This window comes from Pterocles gutturalis, unplaced genomic scaffold (assembly GCF_000699245.1).
Source record: "Pterocles gutturalis isolate BGI_N339 unplaced genomic scaffold, ASM69924v1 scaffold8523, whole genome shotgun sequence".
Taxonomy (NCBI): Eukaryota; Metazoa; Chordata; class Aves; order Pterocliformes; family Pteroclidae; genus Pterocles; species Pterocles gutturalis.
In genome coordinates this window covers 146,229-160,649 of record NW_010118011.1, presented here as the reverse complement: position 1 = coordinate 160,649, position 14,421 = coordinate 146,229, and the positions used below count along the sequence as shown (strand labels likewise).

The window sequence follows — 14,421 nt, the reverse complement described above, 5'->3', positions numbered from 1 at the left end:
TATATATATATACACAAAGGTATGCAGATATACAAACAATGCCCTTAGGTATGTAAGTTTTTATGTATTTGAAATACAGACACAAATAGACATAAATACAAATGCACACATAGCTATCTGAAAGTTAACCGGAATACTTTTTCTTATTTTCCATGGCAGCACAAGCTTTTTTGTCTGCTAACCCTTCAGTCACTAATTCACATTCTTTTAAAGGGGAAAAAAAATATTCTTCTGTGCTCTAGTTTTAAAATGCAAAGGTATGATGTTATTTGTCACCATGCCCAAAAAAGTCCTTACTCGGTAACTTTGCCAGAAGAGGGAGAGAGAGAGAAGGCAAATGCTCCCCCAGCTGTTTCCTGTCTACAGTGTCTGTGTAATGTAGATAAATGTGAGGATTTTCTCTAAATCCCTCTTCTGTTTGCTAAATCTCACTGTCACTGCTAAAATCAGAGCAGATAGAGCCTGCGCAATGGAATAAAGTCCTCAATATTGAAATGTGACATTGCTCTCAACATCTCACATCTCTCTGGATTTCTTTTTTCTCATCATTACTGCTAACAAATTCATTTCCAGACTTTGCACTTTTAAGAAGCAATGGAAAAAATCAACAGTCTTTCAACACAATTAGTTAAGTGCTGCTTTTGTGATTTCTTGAAGGTAAATCTTTATTACTATTTCAAATAATTCTTTAGTTTTATTTTATTGTGTATTGCCTGCTTCTGGTTTGAAGACTATTGTGCACTTTTCAATAACAATATTTTAGGACTGGGAATTATTTATAAATCGCTGAACATGCAATTTTATTTGATCTGGAAAATGGCTGTGTGTAATAGTTGCAATTACATAGATAACTGTAAGGGTGAACTATTGCAGATACATGTCTTAAATTTCACTTCTATTCAGAAAACTTTGCAATATTTCAGTTATGTCATTATTAAAGGGTCCAATTACATCATTGTCTATGTTGTTAATTAATGCTTCTGAAAACAAGAACTTTTATCTCTTTTCTGCAGGTGCAGGGTTTTATAGGAAAAAAGGTATTCACATGTTAAGTTTCTGCAGTTTGATTATACACAATTATAGATAAAATGTCCATGATTTCACAGGGAAACTTTTAAGTGATGTTGTCACTGCAGCAATTTTCTGGCAGCATTGTAGCATTTACTTGGTTTTTGCTTTCATAAATTAGAAGTAAATGTGAAGTTCAGTTTGTTTTCTACATTAGAAACCAGCTGTGATTCTTGCTGACCTTGCATATTTGTACAGCTTAAGCAATTGTACATAAAGAAAATGGAAATTCCCCTACATGTTCATCTCCAAGTTTTCTCTTGCAGGGAGGGCTGTTTCAGGAAAGTTTGCATGTGAAGTTTCATCTTATGACCCTATAATTTCTACACATTAATATTAACTGTCTTTAAGTAAATTTGGCTTCAGTAGGGGCATTGACCTCTCTTTCTGTCAATTGGCCCCAGTTCAACTTTCCATTATCAGCAAATTTATATCTGTCAAGAACTTTTTCTATTTAGTATTTTGCAAGGACACTTATGCAGTTGACAGAATTGTCCTGTTTTGATTGTTTAGGGCCTAATTATTTTTTTTTAGAGTGTCTAGCACTTAAAACACACTTATTCCTTAATGTGATTCAAAAGAGCAGGTCTGTAATTGCAATGGATTAAACCATTCTCTTAATGTATAAATGCACATCCCTTCCAATATACTTGAAAGATGAAGAATATTTTTTTAAGTATTGAGCAAGGCACTAGGAGACATAAAAGTAATGTGCTAGTTCCTCAGCTGGTGCATCCTGCCAAACTTCCTTGGAATCAATGGAACATATTGACTCAGGTCAGGATGTAGCCCAGATTCTGTAATCAAAGTTAGCAGTATTTAAACCTTGATCCATTCCAGAGTATATATGCTTTATTTACATAATAATTTCTAGTGAATACTGTTATTACATGCTAATTCAATACTTGTACTATGGCTTGGTAATCAGGTCCAACCTCTGTGTAGTTTTGTAAGCTCTATGTAATTTTGAATACAACTCCTGATTTTTTTCTCTAGCTTATACTATCCATAAAAATGTTGCCCCTTTCAAGATATTTATAATTATTGTAGATGCTCTTATATGTTATTAAAATGACCAGGCATGTGAAGAATTCTTATGCACAACTTGTGCCAACTGATAGTTTGTTAGATGAAGAGGACTTATATAGAAGAACTAACAAGTAAAAGAGATGTAGAGTATTCATATATGACATTCCTCTGTGGTGCCACTCTTCTGGACTATTAAAAGAGGAATGCAGCAGAAGCTGGTTATTTTACTGAAAAAAGAGGAAATTCCAGCTGTGAAAATATGGTCAGTCATTCTATGCAGCTAAAAGAAGTGCTTAACCAGGCTCATCCTGAACCTGTATTCAATTTCCAAATGTAATTAGATGCTTCAATAAACCCCACCCACATGCCAATGCATTTTCTTTTAAACTGTTAACTTTCTAGTCAAATTGGGGACATTGCAAGCATCCTGCCTGTTTGTAAGGAACCTGAAGCAATATTGCATTGCAACTTTGTATTTTCTTAAGAATATTCCCCCCTAGACATGAATGGGAACTTTGATTTTATCACAACCATATTGAATCAACTAATGTTATGTTTAATTAAAATGATGTAGTAAAGTTAAAGTTTTAAACTATGTTTTGGAATCAGTTTTGATGAAACAGCACTTAATTTAACAAGTAATTGATTGAGCCCTAGAAACATGTGAGTCTGTTTTCTTTTCCCCGAAGTTTTTACTTGTTTGAAAGTTCTTGACTGTTTTTAAATTGGGAGATAAAGTTAGAAATTCTCTGTGGTTTATACTGTGCAGCCTTTTTGGCTTCCACTAAAGGAAAAACAGTAGATAATCTGTTTTGTTGTAGTTCAGTGCTGATATTTATCTGAAAATGCAACCCAGCTGAAAAGTCTTGAAAAATACCAAATTGTTAAATGTGTAAGATTTATGTTTATTTCTGGCCCAAAAGTTGTACAAGAACAAATTGTTAAATACATAATGTTCTTGTATTTGTAATGTCTTTCAGCCTTCTAAGGCGGTGTGCTAAACAGCTTTCTGCTTTACCTCCTCACAACAGGGAACCATCTTAAACTGCAGGTGCATCACAGTTGTCTTAGAAAGTCAAGAATATGGCAAGGGAAAAAAAGAAACTGCTGTTGTTAAGATATGGAATCATTACAGGAAATAATGCATTGTGTTACCATCATTCATTTATAATCTGATCTTCCTCTATCTGCCATTGAAGTCATGTCCATGCATTAAAGCTTGTTGGTTTTTGCATGGCAAAGTTGGCTAAAGACTCTTGTGAATGGGAAAATAATTATTCCTTCTTTTTATAATATAACATGGGATTTAGATTTGTTCATTGTTTTCACAGTGGAAATATCAGGGAAAAAAAGAAGGGAATAAATTCTGACTTATTTACAGATTTGTCTCTTATTCAGCTTTGACTTGAGTTGAAGTAGGGGACTCATCAAGCAAGATGCTAAGATCCCTTGCCAAGAAAATAAGAATACTTAAAAATTATTGACTAGAGAAGACTCAATACTCTACTGGATCAGATCCCATATGAGCAGACAATAGATATTTTCACTGGTTTTTCAAAAGTTCAGTGAAAAAAATAAGATTAAATGTTCCCTGAGACCCTGAAAGAAACTTTAGGGAAGATTAATCATTTTACTCCAATTACTCTGCACTAGTCTGCTAATACAAAGCAGTTTTAAGCCAAGATTAACTGTATGTGCAAGAAAGATTTGTAACTTCTTTCCTGAGTGCAATACTAATGTTAACCTTGAGAGAGAATGAAATTAAATGCAGATTTACACCTTTCAAAACTAGCAGTTTTGGCAAGTGATCTAAATCAGTTCAAACACGCGTTAAGCACTTTCTTCACTGTTCTCCTACTAAATATAAATAGCTTTTCCTAGTATTTAAAAAAATAATGCTATTTTCTTTGACATGTTGGGTAAGATCCTTCGTTGTCTTGAATTGATACAAAAGGAAGTGGATAAATTGAATGGTGCAAATTTACACCCATTGAGGATTGGCTTTTCTTCAATCATAAGTCCAAGAAAAGGACAGTTTGTAACCAAATATAAAGGAGAAAAGAATTGTCACCTCTGTTTATAACTCATAGCCAAATCAAAGAGGATATAATGGAAGTCACTGAAAGTATAGTGCTTCCATCAAGTGAAAATACAAATCCTTAACACTCCCACGAGTACTCTTGTGCTTCTCTTAACTTGCTAGAAACAGAGGACTATAGGAGTCATTGAATGTGGTCCCCTACTATAGAAAGTCCTACATCAACTCTTTGGTAACTTTGGCAAGCTCTATCTTGAAGCTTATTTTGCTTTCTCTTAGTATTTCCCTTTTGAAGGTGGCTGGAGAACCATGGAGTGCTAATTATGAACCCTTTTCCTACTGGACCAAATTTCCTTCCATCCAGTTCACAGCCATTTATTCTTGTGCCGGTGCTGTTCTTTCACTTAAATAGCTTTTGCCTGTCATATGCCACCTCCATCTCCCACAGTACACTGGCAGGCAATTGACATATTCCCTCTTAGCCTATCAAGCCTCAGACAAAACAATTCAAGGTTGTCTAGTCTTCCTTACTGTTACTATTCTGGGCTTCCATTTACCTGTGTTTTGCACTCTTCCATATCCTCCTTTTGCAGGAGCAACCATAAATCATAGGTACTACAAGGCTCTCTAACTGCATGTGAATGTGAATCAAGAGTATTCACCAGAGGAAATAATCAGTTTACAAAATACGTACACAGTTGCAAAATTATGGTGAGCCATTTCCTGATACTCTATTGTCTAACAAATTACAGTACATACACATTCTCTACTCACAGGGGTGCAGGAGCCATTTTCTTTGGGACTCTGTTGGGAAATTCTGACACTGCTTTTGCTTCCTTGGCAGGTGAAGATGCACACTGTGTCCTACATTCATTTCTTCTACCTTGGCCTGTGTTTGCTTACCTTAACCAGTTCTGCTGCTGCTGGCCCAGAAACACTCTGTGGTGCTGAGCTGGTTGATGCTCTTCAATTTGTGTGTGGAGACAGAGGCTTTTACTTCAGTAAGTCAACCCTTTCCTTCCTTCAACTGCTAAACTTTTCCATGTAATCCATTGGAGTTTGCAACTGCACTGAGCGAGTTTAGAAATGACCAAGGCAGGCTGCTGACTACGACTAGTATCATCTGTCTTGGAGATGCCCAAGTCATCAGTGACCATGAAGTCTCAGTAAATAATAAAGCTGTGCCTGTGTTCAGCCTCTGAGTTTTTGATAAGTTTTCTTTTTCAGACATCTTCTTGTTTTTAACCACTTTCCAGCTGCTGATATTCCACCTGCTGTATTACTGCTTTCTGCTGACCTGCCACTGAAATTAAATGAATGAAAGCACATACTAGACCCAAGATATTAATGAGGCAGAACTGCATGTACCTGTTGTGTCAGACTACTCATAAACAGTTTAAGTACACATCATATCATATTAAAAACACACTGAACTTCAACATCTGTTTTTAAAAAAAGAAAAGCTGGAAAGCAGCAAGGAGAAAGTTACCACATCCAAGTATCCACATGCTTCATCAGCTAAATACAGGTGAAGGAAAATTCATGCATGGTGAGATAATAAAGACTAACACAAGTACAGATAACACATGAAATAAAGTCTGCAATAGTGTGGGTATATTAGTAATCAAATATCTTTTTGGAGCAAGACCTGCGCTCTGGAACTGAGCATTACAATATTTTTCCTTTGATGTGTTTTAGATTGTGCAGAGCTGGAGTAGTTAGATAAGTAAGTCTTTTATCTTAGTACCTTCTTACAAGTGCTGTCAAGATAAAGAAACACACAACATGTAAATAATAGAAATCTATTTTTAATTTTCACCTATTTGTTAGTCAAATAACATAAAGTTAATGACACTTTTAGCTAGGAATATATTAATTCTGAATTCATTCAAAACATGCAAGCATTTTTGCTTCTAGATCCTCTGAAGCTAGTGTTTACTTTTATTAACAACATGTGCTTGTCTGAAGTTCTTGTCTGAAGTTACCTTTCCTTCATAGCTTCAGTTACCTTTTCAAACAAGAATGTAACTAAGAAAAGGAAATATTGGGTGGTTAGGCTATAAAGACAAGAAATTAAAAGAAGGGGTTTGGGTTTTTTTAATATTCTTTCTGAGATCTAGCTTTTTTAATTTTTATAATCCTCATTTTATCATAATAATTCTTGCCTTCTAAGCTATCACTTCTGTTTTTCTCACCTTACCCACCCCATTCCTATTCATTTCTATTCATGGAGTTACTGCTTTCAATATTTTTCTCCTTACTTGCGATAAAAATGGAATTAGGTAAACCCAGATTCTTGCACTTTTAATTTACAGAAAATCCTGATTTCCTCAACATAAAAGCTGCAGATATTTTCACTGTCTTCTTGGTACTTTCTGTTAAAGTTTACCTTTGAACCTGGGAGCCTTAGCTTCATATATGCAAAGTAATTCTCTGAAGAACACTTTTCTGTATTTAACACTTCAGCCATCATTAAATGAGCACCTACTCTAGGATGCTGTTTAACTTAGTATTCTGGTGCTAAACACAATATTAAAAATACTGGAATCTCTCACAAAATGAGTTTACATTTTTCCACCAACTCTTTGTGTTTTCATTTGGACACAAAATCTGTTACATTTATCAGCAGCTGAGTTAACACATAAGGGGATATTTGAGTGTCCTACAAAGACCTTCTCTTCATGGTTGGAAGGAATGTAAAAGGAAGTCTTTCATCCCCTCCTCCTGTTTCTGCACCAGAAAACAATGAGACAATATACTGCATCCTTAGAACAGTATAACAATTTTTTTTTACTGTGCGTATATCTTAGGCATTTCCCAGTCACTCCTCTCCTGGCAAACGATTGCTGCTTGTTCAGAGAGTTCACATTTCCTTACCACAAGAGTGGCTGATACTGCCAAGCAATCAGACTTACTGCTATGCGTACTCTTTGTGTTCCTCAAGGTAAGACATGAGAAAAGCAAATCACCAGCAATACCTCTCTTTGTTTTCAATCACATTTATTCTGAGGTGGCACAATCTGTTTTAAATCTCTACATTCCCTAAGCTAGGTCACCCTTGCTTTAAAATACCAGGATGGGTTTCTGAAGTTTTAAAGGAGATCTTCAGCTTTGCAATATTGAGTTTTATCTGCTGTCAGTAAAGAATTTCTCTCTAGTTTCCTTTGCTGTTTTCTTACATTGTGAGTTTTCACTTGAAATAATGTAACTGTTGACACCATAAAAGTCTACCTTGTTTTGTACAGAAGACTGTGGAAGGTTTTACTAATGAATAACCACCCTGGTTTATGAAAGTCTTGCACTGTTGTAAACCAACAGACAGCAGTTGTAACATTCAGTAGGAATTTTATGAACTTGATGCATAGCCCTTGGATCCTAAGTAATGTGTGTCCTCTACCTGGCTGCCTCTGATTCACAATGCAGCAATTTAATCTGTTTTATCCTTCTCCCTCTTATTTGTTAGTATTTAATCTAAAATATAAAACCACATAAAAGTAAGTCCAGTAATAACGTTCATGAACATAACTTGAGATCCTAGCATCAAATGTACTACAGAATGCAGCACACTATTGGAAGTTAAAAGTGTTGGTCCATTTATTGGAACTTTTTAAGAATGCCACATAATTTTCAGAAGTAAAAATCCAGTGAACTTTTTTCTTTTATTGTGAAGAGCATGTAAATTTAAATTGCATTTCAAGGCTTCTATTCTCATTTTCTGGTTCCTTTATATAAAGTATAACCAATCGTAATGTTTGCCTTTAACTTGCACAGGAAATAGCTGTGAGGGAAGGTTTTTCTTTCATCATTTCGTATTTCACTAGAGATTCCAAATATAAAGAATACCTTTTGGCTGAGGTGGAACTCCTGGTTCAGATTCAAGGTCAAAGCTTCTGACTATTCCTTGGGAGTTGTGGGTGGAAATGAAGGTAGGAATAATTGAGTTACTTTCTGTTGAAACTCTGTACTCCACGACCACAAGGCTAATGTCTACTGCTAGGACTAGAAGAAAAAAAATTCCTTTATATAGTCTACTCTGCCCAGCTTCCTAGCTATAAAAGGAAATTCTTTACAGCTTCTGAAGAGATGCCCCAGCTGCTTACCACACACAAAGAAAAGTATTGACTTCAAGACGAAGTCAAATGTGGTTTCAACCACTCCCTTTCTTCATGAGGTAGACTGGCAAGGAGCATTTCTTAAAGATTTTTTTTCAGGGGAGAACACTGCAAAAATCCCAAACTAGAGCATCTGCTTTTTTTTCCTTGGTCACATTTAACCCCAGCTAGCAATGGCTACTTGGACAGCTTTTTCTCTTCCATGATTCACCAGTGAAGAGCAGATTGTTGCCACCTTTTATCTAGCAACACCTCTCTAGTAGGACTTCTGCCACTCAGGTTCCTGTGTGCTAGCTTATGTTAGGAAAAGCCAACAAGCTTTGGTTTTAGCTTACACAAGTGGCTACACTTAGACACAACTCTTCTCAATTAATGTTTCTCTAGTCTCCAAAACTATGGATTCAACAGTCAGGAAACTAAGTGGGATGGTTGTTATGTTCATTTGAATTTTAATGCCTAGAAAGGTCTATCATGCCACATATCACAAAACAATGCTGAGGGCAGAGAATGCTGGAAAAACTGAATTGACATATTACAGGAAACTTACAGAAGTGATAGCCCAGGAGTGAGGAAATTTTGCTTGAGATAGTTTGGTCTTATCAGGGTAATTTACTTTGTAGATTAATCAAGAAAAGAGATTATTTTTTTCTTCATACAAGTTGAATTTGATGGACAATCATTCATTCTTGCTCATGTTTTTTAGCAAATACTATACTCTTCTGTATCTCGTTTCTTCTCCTTTGAAAATATACCTTTTTCTTTTCCAATAAATGGATACCGGTTTGCCTAACAATACACATGAGTGCCAATAAAGAAATAGCTTTCTTACTTCCTTAGACACTCTCAATCATTCTAACTTCTAAAGCTCAAGTTAGATGGCAATACTTATTTGAAAACATGGCATTTCATTAATTAAAAACCCACCATTTCCTGTTAAAAAAAGTGCTTTGGGCTTATGGTGAATCTTCTGAAGTATCACTTGCATAGAAAAGAAGGAGCTGAATTTAGATACCTGACACAACAGAGTTCCTCTGATATCCTTCAGAGAATGGAGAATGATCTACCACATGTTTCCAGATGTAAAAGAGTGAATCCCATGAAAGTCAAGCTTTTTTGGTACCCAGCTTAATGCTTCCTGTGTCAACTGTTTTGTGGAGAATCATTACAGATTTTTACTGTATTTTTTTTCCCTAGGACAATCAGAATTGTGTGTTGTCCTTGGGAATATCCCCAGCTGTTTGCAACATAAGTCTATTTGTTTATAATAGTCAGAAAATCAGGACAAGACAGTGAACACAATTTTGGATAATCAGAGCTGTCATCAGATCTCATTGCTTTGTAGAACTAAGGTATGTGTGGAGGAATTGCTGCCTTACAAAGGAGGAAATAAGGGACATAGCAATAGGCAATTATGTTTTTCTCCTTCCATTTCCCTTAAGTTAACATCTTCTTGTTTACTTCAGGAAGTCTGCTTTTAAGACGCTATTAAAGTTTCTAGGTTGTCAAACCTATCAACATAATTACAAGAGATGGCTTGGCACTCAGTGCTTTAACTACTCCCTACCTCTAGAAGATATGAGTCATTAGCTCCTCTCTGTGTCCCTGATTGAAAAGAATGTTAATGTTACAAGCCCAGGAGAAGCAGGCTGAAAAGCTGAGGTGGACACACACAGCCTGTGGTGTCAGTGACAATCTTACAAATCTTTGCAAAGAAATGCTGATCATCTTGGCTATGTTCACACAACAAGGTATGAGAGTGTTATTAAGTTCCTTGGTCTGGCTACATGCCCCATTCATATCCACAACCTGTATCCATGGAAGATTTGAGTGTATCCCTCAATCTTTATCCCCAGGTTCCTTACTTCTTACGGGAAAGCTAGCATGGAAAGGAGGTAAGATGTGCTTTAGCCAGGTCTGCAGGATCAGTGCTCAGGGAAACAGGACTATAGGCACAGCTACTGATATACCTTTGTAAGAAAAAAAGACAGCTCCAACTTCTGAAATGGTATCACCGTATAGCCAAATAACTGATACATAAGTTTGGTGTGTATTCTGTTTTCCCGGCTAGTAATCATTGAGGAAGTTCTCTGAAAATAAGCCAGTCTTTGAAATAATTTTGTCCTTTTTTACCACATTAAGAAAGGCTAAGGAGTGCTCATAAAGGCTAACCTTAATTTAGTGAGGTTGATCTTCTTAAGTGACCTCTTTATTAACAAAAAGAGAGGTTCTGCCTTCTTTCTCCATGGATCACACAGTGAGACTAGGAGGATTTAACCTCTAATATACACTGAATTTAGACTCTGCTAACAGCTAGTTCTCAGGTTGCTAAGGATTTAATAATTTTTCAACCTTTTCATTAAGAGGGACTGTAGTAGTAATGATAATTTTAATGAGGTGACTGGAAGCAAAACATTGATCAAAATTTCAGCAAGAAACATCTCTGCAAAAACTGCCTACTACCAAACCAAATAAGTACAGTCTCTCCAGAAGTTCAATTTATATGTGTCCTTATTAGCTGTTAGATGATAGAGATGTTAAGTTTTTTATGATGTTTGCCTTTATCTATGCACTAGACCAAGTTTCAAATTTGGTCTGAAACAGTGGAAAGCTGTTATTTGACATTTGATTCCCTAACTGCTATATGTGTATTTAATACATTGTTTAGTCTCATGTTGGATAAAGTCACTCAGAGAAGCACTTGGCAAGATCAGCACTAATACTTGGCACAGCTGCCCCTCTTACTTTTCCACTGAATCTTAAATACCAAGAAAAACCCTTTACTGACTTCAGTTCTGGCATATGCTTTATGCAATTGGCCAAAACCTTTGCATATAGACCTCTTTATTTGTTCTGTATTAATAATGCATTTGCAATATTTGATCAACAGCAGAAAGAGTCACAAAGGAAATTATTCAGTTTACCAGAACCACAGAGTCTCTTAACTAAATCCCTTTGCATTAACTACTTGGGCAATCTAATACAGTGTGCTCATTCAAAGATGGAAGCTCATACAACCATTTATCTAGAGATTTTTCAGCACTTTAGCTCTTATGCATGTTTCAAACTCCTTCATGTCACTGAAAATCAAATAGAGACTTAGATCTGTTTTCATCTCAGAGCTTTGCTAAAAATGTATGGGTCTGAACTTTTTCTATAAAATATACCCAAATGTCAATATTTCCCTTTTATACCAGCTTAATTATTCAAAAATATGACTACAAATGAAAGCAGTAACCAACAGCTAAGTCATTTCTCAGCCTAGAAATCAAGACAAAAGAAATACCACAAATGTATACTTATTGAAGAATTTATGCTAAATTTGTCTGGTAATAACCACAGGAACTTCCATGTCAAAGGGAAGAAAAAGCCATTAATTCATACCTTCTTTGTGGTGCATTTAACGCAAAATCACTAAGCAAGATATAGCCGAAGTACTGGGTCTAATTGTTAAGTAATAACAGGAATATTTCATGTTTGCATCAGTGAATGAGCTTCTGAGAACAAGAATTTTAACACATCCATAGCCTTTGGAGAGGCATCCTGTATACTGACTAGTGGGTCACTCCAACTTATAGAACATTTTGCATTGTCACTGAAAGTAAGAGTTTAAAGAACTGAATACAGTTAAATACTAAACATCTATTTCAACCAACAGGCTGTACCTTGGGCACTGGTTAACACACAACTTTAAGAACAATAGATTAAATTTTTTTCCCTACTGCATCAAAGCAAGAAAAGTCAAATTCTTTTCAGAATTCTTCAAGTATTAGAGAAATTACATAGCTGAGCTTATTTTGTCAATTTTATCTGAGCAACATTTAGGTTAAATTTCTGATTGCCTCTACAACGCCAATTCCTGACAACTTGGTTTGGAATTCATTAGAAAACTGCTTTCAGTTCCTTACTAAACTTAAATTCCTACAAAATCAGACACAAGTCCGAGATACTTGTTGTCTCTTCTGATCGAGTCCCATGTACAGTCAAATTTCATATGTTTTCAGTGTTCTTGTTCTTACAAGACAGAGCAGAAGCTATTTCATAGAATCATAGAATGGTTTGGGTTGTAAGGGACCTTAAAGATCATCGAGTTCCAAGCCCCCTGCCATGGGCAGGGACACCCTCCACTAGACCAAGTTGCTCAAAGCCTCATCCAGCCTGGCCTTGAACACCTCCAGGGATGGGGCATCCACCACTCCTCTGGGCAACCTCTTCCAGTGCCTCACCACCCTCACAGTAAAGAACTTCCTCCTAATATCCATTCTAAATCTCTCCTCTTTCGGCTTAAAACCATTACCCATCGTCCTATGGCTACACTCCCTGATAAAGAGTGCCTCCCCATCTTTCTTGTAGGCCTCCTGGAAGGCTGCTAGAAGGTCCCACTGGAGCCTTCTCTTCTCCAGACTAAAAAAGCCCAGCTCTCTCAATCTGTCCTCACATAGGAGGTGTTCCAGCATTCTAATCATCTTCTTGGCCCTCCTCTGGACGCACTCCAATAGGTCCATGTCCACGTCCTTCATGTTTGCTTATCTCATGTTAATCCCTTTGCTAGTGAAAACTGGAATAGCTTCCTTTTATTGAAGAAACAATTTAGGGATCATATATCTTATTTTTGCTGAGTCTGTAACATATACATATATATTTCCCATCTCACTTTTGAAATTCAGCCATGATCACAGTTTTCCCATGTATGTAATAGAACAGTTCTACAGTAAGAGCATGTCTTCAGATAGGAGACCCTTCTGCTTCCTTATGTGCCCATACAAGCATGGAAGTAGGGGTTGAGTGTCCTGTTAAAGCACTTCCATTAGGACATTATGGCTCATGCCCAAACCTGGAGTTATATTAATTTTTTTGATACAGAACTATTTGTTTATAGCGTTTGTGTCTTTGTGTGTTGGGAAGAAATCTGCACAAAGCTGAGTATGCAGAAAAAGATGTAGTTGGCTCAGACCATTCTGACTCAATCCAGCTCAGTGAACAAAACTGTTTTCTTTCTGAAAATAAATATTCTAGCAATACTTATTAACTATTTCTACCTCCAAACAAGGAAGCACTTAAGTAACACTCCCAGCTCCTATAAACAGCAACTTCTAAGGAAAGTAAATACTACTGAAAATTGTTTTGACTTCAAAAGAATGTTAATTAACAGCCATATCCTACTAAGGCAATGGATAAAAGCTTCAATTAAGCACACAAACTCTGTATTTCACAAGTCTGTATTCTAAAGAATATTTTTAAATATATGGCTTATGCAAAGGCAGAAAAAGCCTAAGTGTTGTGGTGGTGAAAAGGATAGAGAAGATGTCATTATGGTTGTGGATCTGAAAAGATGAGTACGTTCTTAATTAGCTTTGATGGCTATGTGGTACTGTGTATAATAAAACCAATTTACAACAGAGGGATTTTTTTCAGATTTGCATTAGCTATACTGAACGTTTCTTTTAACCCAGCCCCATCAAAATGACTATACAAGAGCTTCTACTATTACAATGAAATTTTTACAACATCTTTTTGTAAGTCTTCACTGATTACTTTAGGTTACATGAAAGCCGATAAGGACATCTATTTTAGGTTAACATAGCAGGTTTAAATTGAATATGTTTCATACCTTGAAACTTCAGTAGACAAGTAAGATGTAATAATTTGTTTCTACATCCCCTGAATTCCTGAATTACTAGTCAACAGGCCTTCCATGAAAAAACTTAGTTTTTCCTACGTATTTCAAGTTTTATGTTTCTTTCCATTAAAGTTTCCAGCCTTTCACAGACATATTTAGTTTGGCAGGAAGAATCTGGTGACTCATAGACTGAAGAGATTTAAGAGCAAGCTACTGAAAATGTATCTAATTTCTTCTTGTGTAATTTGGGAGCAAGCTACTGATAGTATGTCTAATTTTCCTAGTTTAATCAGATATATTATTGACAAATACATGTCCTGAATAAAATCATGTTTATTCCTGAAATATATAGCTAAGATTAAATGCAAAAACACCATATACATTTGCTTTTGGAAAACTACTGGTTTTCTAATTGTTTCTGGCATTTTACTCTAAATCAATGGGCACTGAATGAAAACAGAGGTACTACTGAAATAATTTGCATTATGACCCTACTTATATTTTGGAATTCAGTAATATCAAAGTATTACTTACTGATGTTTTTTGGTGGGATTTTT

At 35.9% G+C, this 14,421-nt stretch overlaps 1 protein-coding gene across 1 annotated transcript in view; it reads left to right on the top strand.

Moving 5' to 3' along the window:
* The first annotated feature begins 348 nt into the window (after window positions 1–348).
* IGF1 (insulin-like growth factor 1 (somatomedin C)) overlaps window positions 349–14,421 on the top strand; it is a 52,282-nt gene continuing 38,209 nt past the window's right edge. Inside the window, exons 1-2 of the mRNA XM_010076039.1 lie at window positions 349–657; window positions 4,980–5,136. Of these exons, the coding sequence (XP_010074341.1) occupies window positions 595–657; window positions 4,980–5,136 (220 nt within the window). The 5' untranslated portion in view covers window positions 349–594. The remainder of the gene's footprint in view (window positions 658–4,979; window positions 5,137–14,421) is intronic.